Source organism: Haliotis rubra, unplaced genomic scaffold (genome assembly GCF_003918875.1).
Source record: "Haliotis rubra isolate DU_JTF1 unplaced genomic scaffold, ASM391887v1 Scf1314, whole genome shotgun sequence".
Classification (NCBI taxonomy): domain Eukaryota; kingdom Metazoa; phylum Mollusca; class Gastropoda; order Lepetellida; family Haliotidae; genus Haliotis; species Haliotis rubra.
Window position 1 is genome coordinate 169,638 of NW_025765242.1, and position 25,122 is coordinate 194,759.

General features: G+C 40.0%; 1 protein-coding gene across 1 annotated transcript; it reads left to right on the plus strand.

The window, feature by feature from the left end:
* Positions 1-7,271: 7,271 nt before the first annotated feature.
* On the plus strand, positions 7,272-9,069 carry LOC124267481. The gene is made up of 2 exons (XM_046702396.1): positions 7,272-7,895; positions 7,999-9,069. The coding sequence occupies exons 1-2, from the start codon at positions 7,272-7,274 to the stop codon at positions 9,067-9,069; spliced, it is 1,695 nt and encodes a 564-aa protein (XP_046558352.1).
* The last annotated feature ends 16,053 nt before the right edge of the window (positions 9,070-25,122 follow it).

Consider the following 25,122-nt stretch of genomic DNA (forward strand, 5'->3'; position numbering starts at 1 on the left):
TTTAAAATTGGGAGTAATTTTGAAAAGAAGTACACTGAACAATTAAATATATCTTATTAAGCAAATTGTGCCACCATATAATGAAAATGAATCCCTACTGATGCCGATGTCTCGATAAAAATGTAAAACGAATGGTCATTGGAACAGATTGCTACAATCGATTTTACATGAAGGTTAGATTGTTGGGGATTACACTGACATTAATGGGGCAGGGTAAGAATGTGAGGTAAAATGAAGTTACGATCATGGTACGAATCCTTAGTGTTCGGGATTTCACCTGCGAATCAAGCAGTAATAGAATCTGTATTCTTCAACCAGTGAGTTTTGTGTTGAAGCTTTCCGCTGCGTGGTGAGACAATGAACATGAGAACACCTGACAAAACTTAATCAAACAGCTTTTATTACAGGACGGAATAGCATCAACACTTTTGTACGACCATAAAGAAATGACTTATGAGGCATGGAATCTACCGCCAAACATCCAAGGGAGTGGGTGATGGGGTGATGGAGTGAGTAGTGGAGTAAGTGAGGTGTGTCTACGGCATCACGCGTTGACGCTTTACCCTGTACACTATCCGCTCGGCCTCTTTCTGATATAAACAGCTTGTAGCGAGAGTGAATTAGCTTGTGAGTTGGGTTTAAGGCTGCTTCAAATAGTATTCCAGTTGTCAGTTGTCGGATGAAGGTTCGAAGTGATGCAGGTCCCAGACATTGAATACTTTGATGAAACCCGCCAGGACCTTTTGGTTCTGACACACAAACAAACATAATTGGGGGAAGTCAATATCACAGGTTCCTGGAGTGCCATTGGGACGCAACTCCTTCAATCGAATTGCAGCACTCAGATATACATTAGGGTCAGGGTAATGGCAACACGATGAGATACTGATAATAAGAATGAGAAAAGGGATGAACTGCTTACAACATTGCGGGGTTGAAAATATGGGTGCGATATTCATCAATTAAGACAATTGATCAAGGTGGCCGTGGCCATTTCTCTACGATAATTGTGGTGGTAAGATTTTTTGTGGTTTACATGTGTGTCTCGAATGCTGCGTTGTATTTGATAACATCCCTCATTCGATTTCACGAATAGATACACCACTCTTAATACAAACGGGAAGCAATCATCGTATGGGTAAAAACACATAATCACAGGCCCATCGCCCTCAAGATCGTCAAAACACTTCTCTGTTTGGTATCACATGTGTCATAAGTTTATATAAATCACCACACCGCACCTAGACAAGTACATCTACGCAAGTACAAAAGCCACAACCACATCGGCACCTGTGTCACCACAACGCCTACAGACGTCCCCACCAGGATTACAGACAGTCCGCCTACTACGCCAACACAGTGGCCCTCATCACGCCTCCGCAAAGGCAATCCATGACAACCATCTGTAACTAACAACGCCTTCACTCATATCACTGTCACTATCGAGTCATGTACACAAAAGGCCCTACCATGCCTAGAAGTTACATGTACCTATACATTTACTGGATTATCACATTAACCAAAATTCCAGACAGTGCGAGACAGTATATTTTGACATGTGGATTTGTCAAATTGGCTGGAAAATAGTATCGTATAACCAGATGAACAAGCGATCCATGACATACATCTGCAGTTATCAACGTTACTATGTCTACATGTAGATAGTTAAGCAGTTCAAGTTCCCAACATATGGTGATTAGTCTGGGGATCATGATAGAAATAGAAACAGTTAATTGGCTGGTATACCGTGGCTGATCATGACTAGCATCCGCGTCAAAGATAGCCTGTCCAGTGTCATGGTTAATGGGTGTAAAAATAGGCCTGCAGATCCATGTGAAATTTAATTATTGACTTGATCAGTTTATTCCCAAAGGAACACTTCTATTTTTGTGCAATATTGCATATATCAATTTCGGGTTACGTCTCAAACTCTCCTGAAGAAATGCCACATTTGGAGGCAGGTTCCTGACCAATTTTTCTTTTCTTTGTGAATGTTTGGTAAAGTACGACATAACAAGTATGTTGCAGAGAAGTACATGTGTTGTGGCAATTTTTGGGTAGATTGACATTATCGTCGAAATCAAACATGGTTTAATGAAAAATGTACCTTTGATGAGGTTGATAAGTTGTGACATCATGTTTGTGAGGGTGATAGTAAAATCCGTTCATACATTTGACAGAACATACTGATATTTAAAGTTGGTACAGATAAGCCTAAGACATATGCATTAAGATTTACGGGTGAGAGCAAGATGGGACATGGGACGGTGACTTAAGTCATAAACGTTCAGAAAATATTTATAAAGACACGAACTGAGGGCCTCAAACCGTGGCCATGATGTGCTTCACACGCCACGTAGATACATTGTTTCGTGAGGTTTTCGCTCTCAGTTCGATTCTTGATGGACACAGGAGTACATTAATACATATCCTTTCCATAAAAAGATCACCCATCACCACATATTTCTTTGATTATCCATCCGGATCATATTGGATTCGAACAGTAACATCCTTCATCATTTCGATCCCCAAAAATTGTCAGCACTGCCTGATTCAACATTTGAGATATCTTATACAACGCATTAGAAGCCTTGTAGAATAATGATCGACGGCTGATAACATCCTCTTTTTATCACGAAGATCATCTGTTTGTTAGCCTAGGTTGCCCAAGGATTCAACCTCTCTTAACAAGCGATCAAGGAATAACACACTCGTTTGAAACACGGATTCAATTCGGTTTGACCATGTTGTTATGGATTAATATAACCGACAGAAGGCACATGAAGTATTAATTTCATCTAGTGAGCTCAAACGGTCAGACCTCAGAGAGGAAGGATTTATGTCTCAGCATGCCAGGCAGACTGTTTCCAGTCAATTTTCTCAACAAGAATGTGTCGAGGTTGCATCTTAAATGTGAGATCATGAGTGCAAGTAAGTGTGAGGAGTGAGGAAAATAATGACCATTTTGATACACTTACCTTGAGACATTTTCTTTCTTCGTTTGAACCTAGAACTGATTTGGCCTCGTGGAACGGCCGTGGGTGTGCTGTTGTGGGTCCTCTTGAGACGAATGGTCTGTAGCTATTTACCCTAAAATACAGACAAAGCAATAAGTCATGATAATTACCCACAACATGAATGGTTATTCGAACCTAATGTAACTGCGTGTGAGAACTATTCATGTCGACACGTCAACTCACTCCCCAACTCGCAAGAGCATATATACGCAAGGTGTATCTCTGAATGTTTGTTTGTTGTTTAACACAGCACTCAGCCATAGTCCAGCTATATGGCGGCGGTCTGCAAATAATCGTGTCTAGAAAAGACATTCCAGTGATCAAAAGCATGAGCATCGACCTACTCAACTAGGATACAGTGACATGCATCAACCATGTCAAACCTGACCACCCGATCCCCTTAGTCGCCTCTTTCAACAAGCATTGGCTTCTGAATCTTCACAGGCATTGATTGTATTTAAGACTTCGACATGGTTACAAGTTCGACTACCATTACATAACTCAACCATTACCGATAGAAGTATTCATGAGCGATGACGTCAACATGCACCAGAAGAAAGTTTCTACTATTTTTTATATACTTTGATCTACAAACCGAAACATGAGTCTCATTAACCTATTCAGACAATAACCTACTTTTCAGCCTATCCGAACTTTCTCGTGTGAAAGTGAAAATAGACATCACAAACAATTATTGTTACACAGGATTTCAATTTCTTGTTTCATAAGAAAATAGTATTTACAAATGAATTTTAATTCTAAACTTTAATAACATCGTATTTCTGTAATTTATGACGAGGTGTAGACAGCATGACCTTAACTAAGACGTCACAGACTGCCCCAGTTTGATGAGGTCGTAAAATGATTCACAATGCATCTCTGGTTACACCTGTTATGCGTTGATTGCGCTTTATCAGTGCAGTTCAGTAACGCACAATGTGATTGATATAACATCAAGCCAACCTTTTCTAGCGGCAGAGCCTCGTTTTGAGATTTACACGATTTCCAGGTTTCTGTTTGTCAGAGCTCGCTGTACGACAGAGCACGCTGCACGACATGTATCAAATGATACTGATTAATATTTATGTATCCAGTTTAATGAATTGGTCTAAAAAATCTGGACTAGTTATTGTACTAAGTTGCGCAAAAGGACGGAACCCAGTCAACAGGAAACGAGACTGTTGTGTAATTAATGTTTTGACTTGACATATAACGTAGTTGGACAAGGAATCATACACAAAGAAATAGAATACAGTGACATATTTATCAATGCGAAACTTATAATTACTTGTGAATTTCTTTTGAATTTTCATGGGGCGGTGGGCAAGCCTAGTGGTTAAAGCGTTCGCTCGCCACGCCGAAAACCTGGGTTCGATTCCCCACATGGGCCCATTTCTGGTGTCCCCCGCCGTGATATTGCTGCAATATTGCTAAAGGCGGCGTAAAACCAAACTCACTCATTCAATCACTCTTATGAATTTTCATATCTCATTTATGTGGATTGATGTACTTTCTCTTAAAATGACCCGTTCAAAACGTTACATTTTCCCTACATTGAGTAACTAACAGGTACAATTGTATATCTTTATGCTTACCCATTTTTTTCCTAGTAAAATGTGATGGGACATGGATATTTCAGTTTCCCTTCTTTCTTTAAATTTGTTGTGTGTATTTCTTTCATTCATATCACTGATTATAGTTCCCCTAATATTAAGTTTAAACTGCAAGTGACAGATATATTCCTTGAAACTTATCTGCAACAGTATAAACCTCAGTGACTTTTCCTTCATTCAAGTGATGAGTGAGTGAGTGAGTGAGTTTAGTTTTACACCGCTTTTAGCAAGGTGAGTCGAATCCGGGTCTTCAGCGAAACGAGCGAACACTTTAACCACTAGGCTAGCCCACCGCCAAATACAAGTGATGAAGTATACCTCAAATTCCTACATGCTTAAAGTGTAAGTGGTTCAGCTCTTTCATCTTTTAATTAATCTGCAATGGTGTGACAAGCGTAAGACATCAAGTTTTCATCAACGTGCTGGTAATTCACAGCTTCGGCTTATCGTATTTTCAAATTATCAACCTAATACAACAAACCTGACAAAATATCAAAATTATGTACAGAATCTCATTGTGGAAGTCTGTCCCAGTTGTAAAATCCAACGGTCTGAAGGTCAGATTGTTTCTCAACGAAATCGACAAAAGAGAGAAACAACTACACCAGGCTACACCACCCCTCAAGAACAGAGAACCCATAGCATTTTGAACGATATTATAGTAGACATTGCAATCAGATATTAAATACAGTTTAAAGAAATTCTCACGTAGATGGCCATATTTTCGGTAACAATATGCCATTATGTCGAATGAATGTCTATTTTTTGCATTTATATGGGCACAGTATGTTTGCGTGTTTCCAACGGGACTTTAAGGTATTTGTTGGAATGGAAGTGGGCTTTGTTTGGCCATTGTTTGACTGTTTGCCTGAAAAAAGATTGCTTCATCTAAAAAAATACAATCGTTATGATGCTAATTGGTGGGATAGAACTGCTTTAAGATTATTGGGGCTTTAGTTCCATAACTGCTCAGACGTGATATTTTATTGCATTTGGTGAAATACAACAGGGGAACGAAGACATATTTTCATTGTTGTGTCACGACTTTTACACGTGGTATGGAATCGAATGCTTCCGTGTTGGAGAAAATGATTGAAATTCTCAGATAAAAGTTACAGAGCAGAGGAACGCGGTTTTCTTTTGAATATCGGAAAATGTTCGACGTATTCAAGTGATGAATGTACTTTATTTGTTGAGTAACTGGCCAGTATGTTCCCGTATTGATCCATAGGGTTCATGAATATAATTACCCCTCATCACCTGTCTTTGTTTCCCTTAAAGACTTGTAACAAGTCTTCGTAATCGAATAATAAAATCATAGTCTATGTAGTTTATAACAATAACGGTTGTTTCCGCTCTTTCTGGTCCATAAGACCTTTACTCTTCTACATCATTGTAATGATCTGAAGCATATTTATTTTTGAACCAACTACTCCCGTGTCTAGTGAATGAATGTAAATAATGTAAATCTTATTTGTACCTACATTACAGAGAACCCTATAAAAAGTTATGTTTTGCGAACCTTGCCAATGACTGTGAGCATTGCCAGTGACTGCGATATTCGACTTCGATGAGGTTAGAATGTTTCATTGTCTGAAAGCCAGGTTCTGAACATCTTCAGCATCCATATAAATGCCCGTATAGATGGATAACCCTGTATAACTGAAACCACTTAAGTACGTCCAGTACACGAGTCCATCTGACATAGCAGCAGGTCACGAAGTTCTTTTTCTCCTTTGTTGGATGAAAGTAGAAAGGAATTACACAAAACGTAATTGCATCATTTCTCTGGGGTAAAAAGAGCACTTATGTATGTACAGAAATCCGGTTATCAACTTTGGAATGGAACATTTCTTGTTATTGAATAGACTTGTCTGTGGCTCTCGACGTGCCTTTGACTCGGACATTCTATTGGCTTCCCACCAGCAGTCTCCATTAACCCCCACACAATCCATTTTCTCAGTTTTGACATCACGTAATGCCCTGAAGGATTCTTGTGTCCCCTGGTATCAAACACCGTTATACGAATCAGAAACCATCTGTTAGAGTTGGTGCTTCGGACATAATAGACATTGTCTGATATGTAATTAAACGACATTTAGTGAGTTACTGTGTGCAAGTGTATATAATGTTTTTGTACCTTCATAACTGAAATGAAAGCATTGTTACATGCCACTGCATTGATAAAAGGATTTAACAAATCTTTCTCTCGCTTCTGGCAACGCAGGCAGTGAAAATAAATGAAACACAAGCGCATTCCAGTTAAATGATCAATAAGGGCTTTATAGATAAAGTGGACCTTAACTTTACTTGCTGTTGAAATGAACCTGATTTGCTTGAGTAAGCTTTAGTAACAATGATATTTCCCCATAATTTCAAATTCAAAGCTTTGTCGTCAATATTGTATCCACGTCGTGTTATCAAGGAAACTAGAGGATTATATGTTATTTAATTATCCATGTTATACATGATGTGTTTACTCTCATTGCAGATCTCCATCATTTATGATCGACCGTGAATAAACAGTCATCTGTAAAAAGTATTGCCTACTTATTTATGATGGAGATACTGCATTTCTTTCATAAGGCAGACAAAATCGCTACCTGCTTCTTCCGAACAAACTGTTAATACATAATTCCACATGGTTCACATCCCTGGAGCCAAACACAGAGCTGCCGATGCTGTATCTCGTCACCCAACTGGTAACCCTGAGAGGATAGTTCTAGTGGATGATATTGCAGCCATGGACTGTACTGAACTTTCCCCTTCTCTGGATGTTTGTCATAACATCCTTGCCTCCATCAGATGCAGTGAAGAGCCTGACTACAGTGTAGAGGATGCCACTCTCCAGTCTGCTGCATCTGCAATCAGCTCCTTGGAACCCATCACGTGGAACAAGGTGAAAGTTGCCACCACTAGCGATGTATCCATGGCCAGACTCGTTGATCTTATTGAAACTGGGATGCCAGAATCCCGCCTTGAACTTCCTACCGCACTACGTGAATATCATCAGTTCAGAGAGCATCTCCACACGGTAGACGGAGTTGTGCTATACAAGGACCGGATTGTGATCCCATCAGCACTACGTGAAGATGCCCTTACTGCCCTCCATTCTGCACACCAAGGCGTCTCATCAATGATGTCCAGAGCTGAAGCATCTATCTTCTGGCCCGGACTCACATTGGCCGTTACAACCCTCCGAACCAACTGTGCTCACTGCAATCGGATGGCTCCATCACAACCAACAGCCCCACCAACACCACTAGTATACCCATCTTACCCCTTCCAATGTCTATGCGCTGACTTCTTTCATTACAAGGGTGTCAACTATCTGGTGCTGGTCGACAGATATTCCAACTGGCCAATAGTGGAGAGAACTGTTGGAGGTGCACCTGGACTCATCAACTGCTTACGACGCACATTTGTCACATTTGGCATACCTGATGAACTTTCCTCTGATGGGGGGACCCGAATTCACAGCCTCTGCAACCAGAGAGTTCCTTCACACATGGTCAGTACATCATCGACTATCTTCTGTCGCCTTCCCCCACAGCAACTGCAGGGCAGAAATTGGCGTGAAGACAGTCAAACGCATGATCACTGACAACACCGGACCCCAAGGTGAACTTGACACGGATGCTTTCCAGCGGGCAATGCTTCAGTACAGGAACACCCCAGACAGAGACACAAAGTTATCTCCTGCTATGTGTGTTTTTGGCAGAGCCATAAAGGACTTCATCCCCATCCTACCCGGTCGGTACAAACCTCATGATACATGGAGCGATACACTATTACTGAGGGAGGAGGCACTCAGAAACCGACATATGATGGCAGAACGTCTCACTCAACACACCAAACAGCTCCCACCTCTCGCAGTTGGTGACTTTGTCAGAATCCAGAACCAGATAGGGCCTCACCCTCTCAAATGGGACAAAACAGGATGTGTGGTCGAAGTTCGTCAATTCGACCAGTATGTTGTACGGGTAGACGGATCAGGTAGAGTGACCCTACGCAATCGGAAGTTCCTCAGGAAGTACATCCCTGCTTTCCAACCTCTATCTAGACGCTCAATCGCTGATGACTTGCCAAGGCCACAAACATCTACTCTTGACAATACCACCACCCCCATACTATGTCCACATCCGGCTCAGTCAACATCAGAACACTTGACCACACCTACAACAGTCTCTACTGGTGACGAACAACGCACTCCGCATCAACAGCCAGTGCCGTCCAGACCAGCTGCTACGCCTGATGTCTCACAATCCACACCACCCTCACCTGATAGATCCCGTCCACTCTGTCCTGTGATCAGAGAACCCACTGTCCTGACAGAGTCACCAAGCATCGATCCTTCATCGACCCTAACAGTAGACACAAGTGTGATCCACCCACGACGTTCTACCCGCACCAAGGAAAAAGCCAAACTGGCTGTCTGATTACGTGCATGTTATTGAGTCAGAATAGTCCCTGGGCCAAAGGACAGTCTACCCAGTGAAAGCCCTGAATGCTTTATTGCCAGTTTCTCTCTTTATTCCAGTTTGTTCCAAACGTTTATACTTTTCCCAATCACTTAAGGACAATTGAAGACATTATGCTTTATTTAACTCAAACCGGAGTTCTAGTCAGAACTGTTTCTTTCAGTCCTTGCCACATCTTTGTCAAGATCCGACAATGACCTGGGGAGGGATAGAGGATTATATGTTATTTAATTATCCATGTTATACATGATGTGTTTACTCTCATTGCAGATCTCCATCATTTATGATCGACCGTGAATAAACAGTCATCTGTAAAAAGTATTGCCTACTTATTTAGAAACGAAGTTAAGATCAACTAACAGTCTCAAAAAACAAATGATCATCTTAGTAATTATAGTCCAAACGACTTTATAAATAGTTTTCTTTTTATTGTTTAACGCCACTCTCAGCAATATTCCAGCTACATGGCAGTTGTCAGTAACTAACTTGACCAGACAATCCAGTGATCCTTGGTCCATGTGTATTCCGTATCAAGAGGGGTGATGTCGAGGTGCAGATGGTAAGAGTGAATGAGTGAGTTTAGTTTTACGCTGCGTTAACAATATTCCAGCAATATCACGGCGGGGGACACCATAATGGGCTTCACACTTTGTACCCATGTGGGGAATCGAACCCGGGTCTTCGGCGTGACGAGCGAACGGTTTAACCAGTGGGCTACCCCAACGCCCCGCAGATGGTAAGATCTACTGACACTCTCACAAAGATATGACCATCTTTGTAGCACTATTCTAACGGAATTTGTATATGTTCCTGTTTGGTTGTTGTATACCCAGCCATATGATGGAGGTATGTAAATAATTAAATCTGCACCTGACAATCCAGTGATCAACAGCGTGAGCATCGATCTACACAACTGGGATACAACGACGTGTCAACCAAATCAGCGAACCTCATCACCTGATCGCACTAGTCACAGGCATGGGTTGCTGAAGACCAATTCTAGCCAGGATCTTCACATGTTGGACTTCCTATGAAGATAAGGTGTCCATTATTAGAACTGACTCATTAAAGAGTATGCTTTCATCGTAAACATCATGACCACCTGCCAGTTATTCACAATTCATTTAGTCGCCTCTTACGACAAGCATGGGCTGCTGAAGACCAATTCTAGCCAGGATGTTCACGGGTGTATATTTTTCTGACATCAAGAGAGAAGTTTATACACATTTTATCCAATCAATGATATTTAAAAATAGAATTGGTCTTCAGCAACTCATGCTTGTCGTAGGAGGCGCCTCAGGGGATCGGATGGTCAGGTTCGCTGACTTAGTTGACACATGTTATCGTATCCCAATTGTTTAGATTGATGCTCGTGCTGTTGATCACTGGATTGTTTGGTCTACACTCGATTATTTACAGACCGGCGCCATTTAGCTGGAATAGTGCTGAGTGCTTACCAACTAACTATGCCTCTACACATGCTAGAACCATGCCTAAACCATGCCAACACAATGCCAACCTTGAATGCCAGCACTAAACCATACTTGCCACCAGCGCTTCCTCATGCTAACGTACAGTTCACACATGCGACTATCTCTCACACACCAAGTCGTTACCATGCTTAGAAATCACATGTACCTATACCTTTACTCGATTATATCACAGTCACCCAATATCCAGACAGTGTTGATCATGAGACTTTGATACCTGGATTTATGAATTTTCTTTGGAAAGTAGTGTCGTACAACAAACAACTGACCCATGACATCCATCTGCAGTTATCAACGTTACGATGTCTAGAAGTAGATAGTTACGCAGGTCATGTTCACAACATATGATCATTAGTCTGGAGATCACCATAAAAAATCAGAAAAAGTTCATTGGCATTCACTTCAAAGAAGCAGGTAGCTTTAGTAGTTTCTAAACCAATATTGCCGTAACAGGTGCAGTATTGACTCAACCTGTGTGGTCCCATGGTTCAACAGTTTGACTTACGCTTGGAACTTTCGTGAATACATGGCACATCATGACTCAAGGTTCTTTACGTTCAGACAGTGTTTGGTGGTTTGAAATGTCAAGCACTTTTCTGACTGTCAATACGCAAGAGAAATATCATTGTCAGAACAAAAAATATGGTTTAGGTTTGGACCACTGGTCTTGAAACTGTGTCTGCAAGCTTGTTCATAAAATATGTTTACACAGTTGAAGCAAGGTTGATTCTGGAAGGATATATATACACTTCTCTAACGCATGTCTATCTTTTGAGGCGAATATGGACTGCCATGCATCAAGTTCGTGAGTGTGTTGGACCGTTTTGAACAAATGACGAAAATCATAAAGGTTTGAAGTACAAAAGCACAAATCCCGAGGATAATTAAAGTGGGGCCAAATTTAGGATTCCAACAACAGAACTTCGAGTTCTATTATTGCTGAGGTACCGTGCACACTTTGTGTCGCCTGAAACCCACAGGTTACCGTGTTCCAATACCTCCTCTACAGGGAAGCACAGGGCAGACATGGAGGCTAACAAGCGACTAATGGATCGTTTACATGGTGTTCCAATCATAGATTAACTCTGACACTAGGAACCAGATGAATTTTCATGTTGGGTGGTATTCCTCTAAGGGATGTCAATGGCCGAAATTGCGAGAAGTACGACATAATGTAACCAGGTCCTGCTGTCGTGCAATGTCACTTCTGTCTGAAAGACGACAAGTAAGATCAGCGACGTGAAACGAAATGTTGCATCATTGTATGCACAAATGTAGATTTGGGAAGCTAGGATCAGTGGTCACTGGCATGGCTGAAAACGACACCCTTCATTGCAAATTCCGTCTCTCTAAAGTCTAGCTCGCCTGTCAGTTAATAGCTTCTATTAAATATAGACAACATGGGGAGTAACAAGTAGCAATGTAGCGTTCAGTTAGTATTTAAAACACAGATTAACTCTGACTTTAGTAGACAAATGAATTTCCCAGCAGGAACACGTTAACCTCATGGATGTCCATGCCCTTGAACTTATCTGTGACTTATGCAAAACAATTTACCCAGTTGAAGGCAACGTTATTTCTGTCTGAAAGACGTCCAGTTCGATTAACAACCTCAAACGAATTGAGACTGACGTAAATCCATCCTGCTACGAGCGCTATGTTGAGGGGCGGTGGGGTAGTCACGTTCGCTGGTCACACCGAAGACATGGGTACAAAGTGTGAAGCCCATTTCTGGTGTCCCCCGCCGTGATATTGCTGGAATATTGCTAAAAGCGGTGTAAAAATAAACTCACTCACTCCAAAAACTATATTGAACAAATCTCTTTTCCCCTAGATGACAGATTCTGTGGTGTGACCAGTGTAAACACATTTGAAGCAATAACTACATAGAGATTTGGCACCAGGGAGTGCCTTACCTTTCCTCGATAGACGCACCCAATACGCTAACACAGACGTCTATTCCGTTAATGGAAAGGCAATGACAACCATATCATGTATCTACTTCATAACGTAAAATGGAAAGATGAGTTTGCGATGAGTGGTGAAAAGTCAAAGAAAACTACTTGTTGATTAATGTTGCAGATTATATTTGTTTATGTGGCGTATATATGGACTCATGTTTTGTCCTCCAATGATATATCCTTTTGTTAGAAACAAATAGATTGATCAGAAGCTCCAGCCAGATGGAATATTCAAACTTCTAGATTTCATTCTGACTTTTGAACTACAGAAAGGGTGAGTGGAGGAGGAAATAACATGGATTTTGGCATATACTGTTTTGTATCGGGTGCCACCGGTGGGGCAGCACATGCTTATTCTTTTCGCTTATTCTTTTCACCTGGTGTCATCTCTGATTTTTAATGATCCTTTCATATAAGTTTCAAAGCTATTGCTTCCTTTACAGCAAACAGAATATGTTTCTGAGGATAGTTAAGATTGAGTATTCGTTTGCATTGACGTTCTACATAGTTTTTTGCACGAGGAAGAATACATTCTGTTACATGTGTGTAACTGATCCGGTTTTGTCCATAGTCTTTGGTACATTTCCTGTGACAGAGATGGGAATATGATGATCCTTCTGATCTGTTACATTCCGTTGATGGTTAACTGTACAAACTTTGCTTTGTGTAGTGATTACAGTGATAAAGTCGTTAAAGCCTTCAGCTTCTCGTCAGATATGGCTATTGATATTTCCTAACTATACCGATTTCACCATGTACTTACGTTGGAGGTGGTAAATATGAACAGATGTAATTAATGATACAGACAACACGTCTTTACTTACAGTCTGATATCCAGACATGTTATGACATTCTAATAATGCAAGCTGCACGCTGTACAACGTGTGCAGTGTAATCATGAATAGATAGAACCAATGAGGGACGTATGCAGTTATCAACTTTATTCGGCTCTCTAATACCTGAACAACTCACGTTGACAAAACGTAAGATTAGTCTGCGGACCAGATGAAAATAGGAAAAGTTAATTAACTGATGCATCTTGGCTGGTTATTATCCGTATTGACGAAATGTCTAATGTCGTGTTTTAAATGAGTATGAATCACCCATACAGCGATGATCTAGTCTAGTAGACATGAACCGTTAGGCAAGTTACACATGGGAGATTTAACTTATTTGCTTCGTTGCATATTAGCTATGTATCATATGTTATTCTGATGGCTAAGGAGTTTTAATGAACAATGATATGGAGGCATATGCCTGTGTTATTGATTCGGAAAGAGAAGGTGATTCAATGGTCGTACTGACAAATATAGGCCAGAAACCCTTTCGATAATCACTTGATATATCTGCAAAGAGCACATGCCATTGTACCATAAGCATGTGTTTAGCAACAGCTATTAATTTGTGATGACACCAGGTGTTTGGGAGAGATGGGCTTATTTTGCACTACAGGTTCCAGTCATCACTTCAGCTGTTTAAAACATCTTTCTCCACCAGGAGCTAAAAGGGTCAAATGGTTCGAAAATTAAATCAAACAAAAGTAATTTTATCTCACATGCAGACTGTCAATAGGGACGACGAGGCCATGTTTAGTTAAAATATTGTCTAAAGAGACTGCATCTTTTCAAAGGTCCAAAACCAACATTGAAGTCCAATTACCCTGAAAGTGTTCAAGAAATGCCCACGAAACTGAAGAAATGAGCATCAGTGATATACAAGTATGCATACACGCCTTCTAGACAGTCATTGTATTCACTATAATGATGCTTTTCACTTCATGGGGCTATTTTAAAGTCTAATAGTGGTTCAAAACTTCAAGATTCCTAGAGACACTTCCATGAGGATTTCGATCGCAAATGCCCTATTCACATTTTGCGCGCCTGACACCATCATCGTCGGTTGAAATTCAAGATTCTTCCTCGTCATAACTAAGTATGTCTTCATTTTTAGCAAAGGTATCTTCTAGGCAATCAATAGATCATGATAAAGTGTTTAAATTTAGCTGAAGTCATTATCAAACATTTCCATCTGTGATGAGGTAATGGTTCAGGAGTCAAAGGAATAACAGTAATGACATTAATGACATACTTATATACTCTGAATGCAGACATGCTTCAAGTCATATTCAGGATTGACATTATCGATGGGCGTGTCACCTAACTGAGGTCGGGTGTACTCATAGCAACATTCAGAATTTGCGCATAGATGTACCGGGCCTATTGATTAAGTACATTATGCAAGACATACATGTGCACAACAAAAGAGCACTAAACTGTCCTTATCAGTAGTTTTCAAGAATCTCTCTGTACCGTATCCTGTCAACTTTCTCTTTTGAGTCCACAGAGGATGTACTTAGGATGGATCCCATGAGGGTTACAGTACAAGACATATGACTGTGCTCCATAAACGCCCTCAACGCCCATTATTTAGATACTTCTGTTCATTGAAGACAAGGTCCCCAACAGCTCTTAGTCTGAGCTCGGTGACATTGTGGTCAAGCCCATACATAATTTGTGACAAAGGACGCTAAAAACAACTATCGGCTCCATAACACCTCAATGAGGCCAGATGAAGGTTTAAAACAGTGTCAACCTCTGCAGTGTACTTATCTTGTAAATATGTGGTGAGTTTATATTTGTTGATATCTGAAAAAGTAAGTTCAGTCAAACGTCAATCCCAACAGTGCTTTTAAGCAGATTGTTTTTCAACAGATTATTCTTGGATTCAAACGCTCCATTAAAGTCTGTACAAAGAGTGAGTGTGAGTGAGTTTGGGTTTACGTCGCTTTTAGCAATATTCCAGCGATATCACGACGGGGGTCACCAGAAATGGGCTTCACACATTGTACATTGTACCCATGTGGGGAATGGACGAGCGAACGCTTTAACCACTTGGCTACCCACCGCCCCCCTGTACAAAGAGAGCTATGTTACTGGATTCAGCCACCAATTTAGTGCCTCGAAGAATAAATATAATGCTGGAATGAAGGAATTACTTTATATTTATAGAGAAAAATCGAATCAATGGATTGTGGATTTCTGAAAGGATTTGCCCGAATTTTTACAATTTCGGAAATGGACCAAGCTCTTGATTTTTCAAGTTACTACATCAACTTTCCCACACAATAAACTTAACGATAAACCTCATCCCATGGGTATTGGTTAAAAAACTTGATGAGCATAGATATAGTTACACCAACAGCGGTTCATGTCAAAATTGAAAGCAAATCTCAGTCAGGTTTTCTGAGAAACAGTATGTAAAATTCTGGATGTTAAATTTGGTGGTGAAACATTGTGACCCAAAACTGGAATCCTCATGTGCATTACTTCTGCTCCGCGATAGCGAATGTTTTTTAGGGAAAGGAGTCCGAAGGTTTTTTGGGGGTTTGCAAAATCAGAACAACGTAATGTGACAGTAAAAGTCAAATACTTAATGGAAGACAACCTCTTTATCACAGTCATCATGTCAAGCAATACTCCAACAGCTCCATCCTTTGGTGTTCCCGAATTTACAATTAACAATTTAGTTTGCTCACTTTATCAACATATCAAAGAGCACTATATGCATGCAAGTCTTGCTCAGAAGTTGTTCGATCAAGGTTACACCATGTAAGCCACCAGTAAAGCTTTCAAAACGTTTCACGAGGAGCATCTTTGACACAAACTGATGCAGTGACGAAAGTTATGTTCGATTCAATTCCGTATTTTATGTCATACGATACATTTCCGTGTTTTTAGGTAAATAATTGACTAACCTTTGTGTTTATGACAGGTGCTATGGACAGGATACGTTCACCTTTTCGGGAACTCATAATCATAACTATTTGGAATCATAACTATGTAGTATATTTGACAGTGATTTATAAAGATATGCTAATGATACAGTCGGAACTGTATAATCGACTGTGCTTTTGCAAGAGATTATGTGCAAAAGGTCCTCTCGCTTTTATTCATAGAAACTGCTTGTGAAAGAAAATGAATCTCATTAAATCGAAAATATCTTCCATATCTCATAAACGGCGCACATGTAAACGAGATACATGGTTTAATGATCTCCATGTCTAGACAGAATTATGGCGGGTCAACGAAGACGATCACATAAGATGTGAATCTTTTATATAGGAGATATGTTACGGGAAACCATTGAAAACTGTCACCACATTGTTACGGACATGAATAAGTGGTAATGTACGACTCAACAGACTGACGTGATGCTGACACCAGAAGGAACAATGCAATACTGTTGGACGATATAATTAGGAGAGAACCGAACATGAGGACTTTGCAAAATGCAAATGCATTGATAACTACACTCCTGACGGTCCATCATGGCCAGACTGTCTTATGTATCAGACAAGTGTGTGTTGTGCTGTTTTTAACGTAAGGTCAGTTATACTAATATCATTACTGAAGTCTTGACGCGACAATTCGGTAAATTGCAGCCTGAAAGCGGTTTTTTTTCGGGAAGTTAAGGGAATATTTCTGAATATTGTTTTATTATTGTTTGGAAAGTTAGTAATATAGTAATAGACAACAACATTTGTGGGTGTAACTTCAATGTTGACTGAATGTGTTAACGATCGTTAGCTGTTGAATTTTCAACACTGACATTGTCCAGCACATATTGAGACTCTGCAAGTTGGATTTCAGAAGAATTGCAGCTTCAGAGGTAAACTACATTTGGTTTCCATTTTCCAGTAGTGAATACCCGTCATGTAAGCTCCAGGTGCTGTCGTCTACCTTTCTCAATTGCTTTCATGTACTTCAAATTTCAATGATAGGCATAATATATGCTGATTGTTTCGTTTTCAAAGGAATTGTCTTCCAGAGGTATTCTGGAAGGTATTCAGGGCAATATATCAAGAAATGTCATTGTCAACATGATGTGCGGTGCCATCCAATACTACATGGAGTTATCCAGTGCTCATTACATGGAGTTATCAGTAAATATGTTGGTGGAATAAACTTCTGTTTCTCACCTTTCTTGGGAACACGTGGTGTCATCACTTTCAGTTACCCATAATTCTCATCTCAGTTTTGTTTGACTTTGGATTTTGGAATCAAAGAGAGCAGATATACTCTAAATATTAAACTAATTAAATAGACAATCCCATTGTTTTTTGTTTGAAAAACACGAGTCAATATTGTCAGCAATGTTCAAGCTATCTCACAGCAGTGTGACTTTGAGATTAACTCTTGAGATTTTGTTTCATACCCAGAGTGTACACTGAAAATAGCGTATCGCCATTTTGTGGGCGTGAAAGTGTGTCATAAGTTACAGCGATACATCATGTTATTTTGGACTGACACTCAGTTTATCAGAAGAGTAATGACCTTCAACTAGAAATTCAATAATCTATACATTTTCGGTAATCTTCTGATACCAAAGATATCCTCTAATTATTTAAAGCAACATGAGTTGTTTTATCTCATTCAATTGAACTGGTGTATCCTCTTCATCAATGGGGAAGCATGCTGTCTAAGCGAACCAGTAAAACAGTTACCAAAACATGTTCCCTACATAGTCTGACATAGTCTCAAATTGGAGCGTGGCTATTTTATGGATGACCATGAATTATTAGTAATACGCTAATTGCCTTATTTTACATTACGTCGTTTATGGAGTATTACTTTTTACAATTACCATTTTCGTACATTAAGCTCGGAGACATCTCCCCTTGTTTGAACCCGGAAGTGATGTTCCTTATGGGAACGGATATGACATTACTGTTATTGATCCACTTGAGACGAATGGTCGTTAACTGGCGGTTTACCCTAAATGCATACAACGTCATTAAGTCGGATATTCACAGCAGTACCTGGCTGTGTGACCTCCGGAGAGTGTCAGACAAGTGTCAAAAGGTTTTTTATTTATCATTCCATGATTGGATTTATATGTTTGGCGACTCGATTTCATACATAAGGAGGGTGCCATGTTATCTTTCACATTTGAGTAGTTTTGGTTAAGTTAGTTAACTATCCTTGATTCACTTTAGTTAAACAGCGATTAGACATCGACACTAGATTTCACATCATCGCTGCTGTTGCTGCTTGAAAGATATGATGAATACAGTGTCTCTAAATCCACTATTAGTACGATCATCAAGCATGGAGACTTCTCACTGACCAAGGATTCAGACACTCAATGGACTGCCTCCCTTAATCCACGTCTTACCTTTGAATATTCTCTACGCCTATGGCAGAACAAATTAAAATAAAAGACATTGCACCTTTATCAGGTGAATTAATGGGGTGTGTTAAACTTGAACTACAAGGGATACATGTCTTCCACGTTAAGAGGTACAATCTCTGGTATGTAACTTTCAGTTGGGCGTGTCACCGTGTCGTATTGGTTTTTATTTGATTTTGCGCATTATGTTTGACAGAAAAGGAATTAAATGCCCAAAGGCCAGGTCAGTACGAGTCTATTTTATGCTTGTGGTTGTCCTGAATTGAACCAGGTGCCGGACTGTGCTGTCTTGCATTAACTGAACACGAAAGCCAGCGAAACCTCGTTGCACCACAATCTTTAAAATTGGGAGTAATTTTGAAAAGAAGTACACTGAACAATTAAATATATCTTATTAAGCAAATTGTGCCACCATATAATGAATCCCTACTGATGCCGATGTCTCGATAGAAATGTAAAACGAATGGTCATTGGAACAGATTGCTACAATCGATTTTAGGTGAAGGTTAGATTGTTGGGGATTACACTGACATTAATGGGGCAGGGTAAGAATGTGAGGTAAAGTGAAGATTCGATCATGGTACGATAGTGTTCGGGATTTAACCTGCGAATCAGGTAGTAATAGAATCTGTATTCTCTCAACCAGTGAGTTTTGTGTTGAAGCTTTCCGCTGCATGGTGAGACAATGAACATGAGAACGCCTGAGAAAACTTGATCAAAGACCTTTTTTTACAGGAGGGAATAGCTACAACACATCTGTACGGCCATAAAGTAATTACTTATGAGGCATGGGCTCTACTGCCAAACATATATGAGAGAGTATGTGGTGGGGTGATGTAGTGAGTAGTGGGTAAGTGAGGTGGGTCTTTTGCTTCTAGCAACATGAACGGAGGGGACAACAGGAATGGGATTCACACATGTAGGGAATCGAACTCGGACCTTCGGCATCACGCGTGGACGCTTTACCCTGTACACTACCCCCCTCGGCCTCTTTCTGATACAAACAACTTGTAGTGAGAGTGAATAAGCTGGTGAGTTGGGTTTAAGGCGCTTCGAATAGTATTCCAGTTGTCAGTTGTCGGATGAAGGTCCGAAGGTATGCAGGTCCCAGACATTGAATACTTTGATGAAACCCACCAGGACCTTCTGGTTCTTACACACCAACAAACATAATTGGGTGAAGTCAATATCACAGGTTCCTGGAGTGCCAATGGGACGCAACTCCTTACATCGAATTGCAGCACTCAGATAGACATTTGGGTCAGGGTAATGGCAACACGATGAGATACTGATAATAAGAATGAGAAAAGGGATGAACTGCTGACAACATTGTGGGGTTGAAAATATGGGTGCGATATTCATCAATTAAGACAATTGATCAAGGTGGCCGTGGCCATTTCTTAAGGTGTTAAGATCGATGTTTTCTGGATTGCGTGTGAGTATGAAATGCTGCATTGTATTTGATAATATCCCTCAATCACTAAGTCACTCGATTTAATTGTAGTAACATGATATATAAACCACTCTTAATGCAACCAGGAAGCAATCATAGTATGGTTAAAAGCACATAATACCTGACCCAATTCCTTTGATGATGTTTAGAGATTGTAAAGACACTTCTCTGTTGGGAATCACAAGAATAGTAAGTTTATATAAACCACTACAGCGTATCTAGACATGTCACAGCTATGCAAACACGGAAGCCACAACCACACCGGCATCTGTGCCACCTCAACGCCTACAGACGTTACGATAACAGACAGACCGTCTAGCACGCCAACACAGTGGCCCTCATCACGCCTTCGCAAAGGCCATCCATGACAACCATCTGTAACTAACAACGCCTTCACTCATATCACTGTCACTATCGAGTCATGTACACAAAAGTCCCTACCATGCCTAGAAGTTACATGTACCTATACATTTACTGGATTATCACATTAACCAAAATTCCAGACAGTGCGAGACAGTATATTTTGACATGTGGATTTGTCAAATTGGCTGGAAAATAGTATCGTATAACCAGATGAACAAGCGATCCATGACATACCTCTGCAGTTATCAACGTTACTATGTCTACATGTAGATAGTTAAGCAGTTCAAGTTCCCAACATATGGTGATTAGTCTGGGGATCATGATAGAAATAGAAACAGTTAATTGGCTGGTATACCGTGGCTGATCATGACTAGCATCCGCGTCAAAGATAGCCTGTCCAGTGTCATGGTTAATGTGTGTAAAAATAGGCCTGCAGATCCATGTGAAATTTAATTATTGACTTGATCAGTTTATTCCCAAAGGAACGCTTCTATTTTTGTGCAATATTGCATGTATCAATTTCGGGTTACGTCTCAAACTCTCCTGAAGACATGCCACATTTGGAGGCAGATTCCTGACCAATTTTTCTTTTCTTTGTGAATGTTTGGTACAGTACGACATAACAAGTATGTTGCAGAGAAGTACATGTGTTGTGGCAATTTTTGGGTAGATTGACATTATTGTCGAAATCAAACATGGTTTAATGAAAAATGTACGTTTTATGAGGTTGACAAGTTGTGACATCGTGTTTGTGAGGGTGATAGTAAAATCCGTTCATACATTAGACAGAACATACTGATATTTAAAGTTGGTACAGATAAGCCTAAGACATATGCATTAAGATTTACAGGTGAGAGCAAGATGGGACATGGGACGGTGACTTAAGTCATAAACGTTGAGAATATTTATAACATGTACACACCAAGTGTGTACAGTATTAAATTTCACATGGATCTGCAGGCCTATTTTTACACACATTAACTATGACACTGGTCAGGCTATCTTTGACGCGGATGCTAGTCACCAAGTGTGTACGGCTGATGAACGAAACATGCACAACATTCATCCCGATCTTCCACGGAATACAGCGAGCACTATGCCGGACAAGCTGCAGCAGTTATAATTGGTTGTCAGCAACCCATGCTTGTGGTAACAGGCGACTGACAAGGTCGGGTGTTTCGTGTAATGTAAACAAACGAACTGAGGGCCTCAAACCGTGGCCATGATGTGCTTCACACGCCACGTAGATACATTGTTACGTCAGGTTTTCGCTCTTAGTTCTATTCTTGATGGGCAGTTAAGGTTCACAGGAGTACATTAATACATATCCTTTCGATAAAAGGATCACCCAACTCCACATATTTCTTTGATTATCCATCCGGATCATATTGGATTTGAACAGTAACATCCTTCATCATGTCAGCACTACCTGATTCAACATTTGAGATATCTTATACAACACATTAGAAGCCTTGTAGAATAATAATCGACGGCTGATAACGTCCTCTTTTTATCACGAAGATCATCTGTTTGTTAGCCTAGGTCCCCCAAAGATTCAACCTCTCTTAACAAGTGATCAAGGAATAACACACTCGTTTGAAAAACGGATTCAATTCGGTTTGACCATGTTGTTATTGATTGATATAACTGACAGAAGGCACATGAAGAATTGTTTTCATCCTGTGAGCTCAAGGGTCAGTTCTCAGAGAGGAAGGATTTATGTCTCAGCAAACCAGGCAGACTGTTTCCAGTCAGTTTTCTCAACAAGAATGTGTCGAAGTTGCATCTTAAATGTGAGATCATGAGTGCAAGTAAGTGTGAGGAGTGAGGAAAATAATGACCATTTTGATGCACTTACCTTGAGACATTTGCTTTCTTCGTTTGAACCTAGAACTGATTTGGCCTCGTGGAACGGTCGTGGGTGTGCTGTTGTGGATTCTCTCGAGACGAATGGTCTGTAGCTATTTACCCTAAAATACAGACAAAGCAATAAGTCATGATAATGACCCACAACATGAATGGTTATTCGAACCTAATGTAACTGCCTGTGAGAACTATTCATGTCGATACGTCAACTCACTCCCCAACTCGCAAGAGCATATACACGCAAGGTGTATCTCTGAATGTTTGTTTATTGTTTAGCCATAGTCCAGCTTTATAGCGGCGGTATGCAAATAATCGTGTCTAGAAAAGACATTCCAGTGATCAAAAGCATGAGCATCGACCTACGCAACTAGGACACAGTGACATGCATCAACCATGTCAAACCTGATCACCCGATCCCGTTAGTCGCCTCTTTCAACAAGCATTGGCTTCTGAAACTTCACTGGCATTGATTGTATTTAAGACTTCGACATGGTTACAAGTTCGACTACCATTACATAACTCAACCATTACCGATAGATGTATTCATAAGCGATGACGTCAACATGCACCAAAAGAAAGTTTCTACTATGTTTTATATACTTTGATCTACAAACCGAAACATTAGTCAGACAATAACCTACTTTTCAGCCGATCCGAATTGTCTCGTGTGAAAGTGAAAATAGACATCACAAACAACTATGGTTACACTGATTTCCGATTTCTTGTTTCATAGGAAAATGGTATTTACAAACGCATTTTAATTCTAAACTTTGATAACGTCGTATTTCTATATTTTATAGCGAAGTGTAGGCAGCATGACCTTAACTAAGACATCACATAGTTTGATGAGGTCGTAAAATGATTCACAATGCATCTGGCTCACTGGTTACACCTGTTATGCGTTGTTTGCGCTTATCAGTGCAGTTCAGTAACGCACAATGTGATTGATATAATATCAAGTCCGTAAAAGACCGCCAAACTTTTCTAGCGGCAGAGCCTCGTTTTGAGATTTCCACGATTTCCAGGTTTCTGTTTGTCAGCGCTCGCTGTACGACAGAGCACGCTGCACGACATGTTTGCAAGGATTATAAGGAACGTAGTGTTGCAATATACAAGAGCTTAGATGTATCAAATAATACTGATTAATATTTATGTATCCAGTTAAATGAATTGGTCTCAAAATTCTGGACTGGTTATTGTACTAAGTTGCGCAATAGGACGGAACCCAGTCAACAGGAAACGAGACTGTATTTTGTAATTAATGTTTTGACTTGACATATAACGTAGTTGGACAAGGAATCATACACAAAGAAATAGAATACAGTGACATATTTATCAATGCGAAACTTATAATTACTTGTGAATTTCTTTTGAATTTTCATGGGGCGGTGGGGAAGCCTAGTGGTTAAAGCGTTCGCTCGCCACGCCGTAAACCTGGGTTCGATTCCCCACATGGGCCCATTTCTGGTGTCCCCCGCCGTGATATTGCTGCAATATTGCTAAAGGCGGCGTAAAACCAAACTCACTCATTCAATAACTCTTATGAATCTTTATATCTCATTTATGTGGATTGATGTACTTTCTCTTAAAATGACACGTTCAAAACATTACATTTTCCCTAAATTGACTAACTTACAGGTACAATAGTATACCTTTATGCTTACACATTTTTTTTTCCTGGTAAAATGTGATGGGACATGGAATCTCTCTTGGATATTTCAGTTTTCCTTCTTTCTTTAAATATGTTGTGTGTATTTCTTTCATTCATATCACTGATTATAGTTCCCCTAATATTAAGTTTAGACTGCAAGTGACAGATATATTCCTTGAAACTTATCTGCAACAGTATGAATCTCACTGACTTTTCCTTTATACAAGTGAGTGAGTGAGTGAGTGAGTTTAGTTTTACACCGCTTTTAGCAAGGTGAGTCGAATCCGGGCCTTCAGCGAGACGAGCGAACACTTTAACCACTAGGCTAGCCCACCGCCCAATACAAGTGATGAAGTATACCTCAAATTCCTACATGCTTAAAGTGTAAGTGGTTCAGCTCTTTCATCTTTTAATTAATCTGCAATGGTGTGACAAACGTAAGACATCAAGTTTTCATCAACGTGCTGGTAATTCACAGCTTATCATATTTTCAAATTATCAAACCAATACAACAAACCTGACAAAATATCAAAATTATGTACAGAAACTCACTGTGGAAGTCTGTCCCAGTTGTAAAATCCAACGGTCTGAAGGTCAGATTGTTTCTCAACGAAATCGACAAAAGGCAGAAACAACTACCTGTATTTACACTGTGCAAAACGTGCATCACGTGTCACTCGCTTAACACGTGATTGTGTAACATGTGTACCGAACTTTACATTGCTGAAATGCCAAATACATTCGACCGCATGTCTTTGTTCATTTCTTTCTTGTTATCAAAACATCCTATATTTTAATGATAATTAATATTATTATTCCAATGGAAGCATCTTTTCACTGTAAATGATTCAACACTGTTCATAATTCTTTGTCATTTGTTTTGCTCGAGTGGGGTTTTTGATCTTCATTTCTCGGCGATTGTGTTTGTACATACTGAACATAGAAGATGCATGTATGGAATGTGACACCACCGTCTTTTGCGCTAAATATTCGTTTTTACTTTCGATGTTGGTTAACTTGTATCGATCATTTTTACTA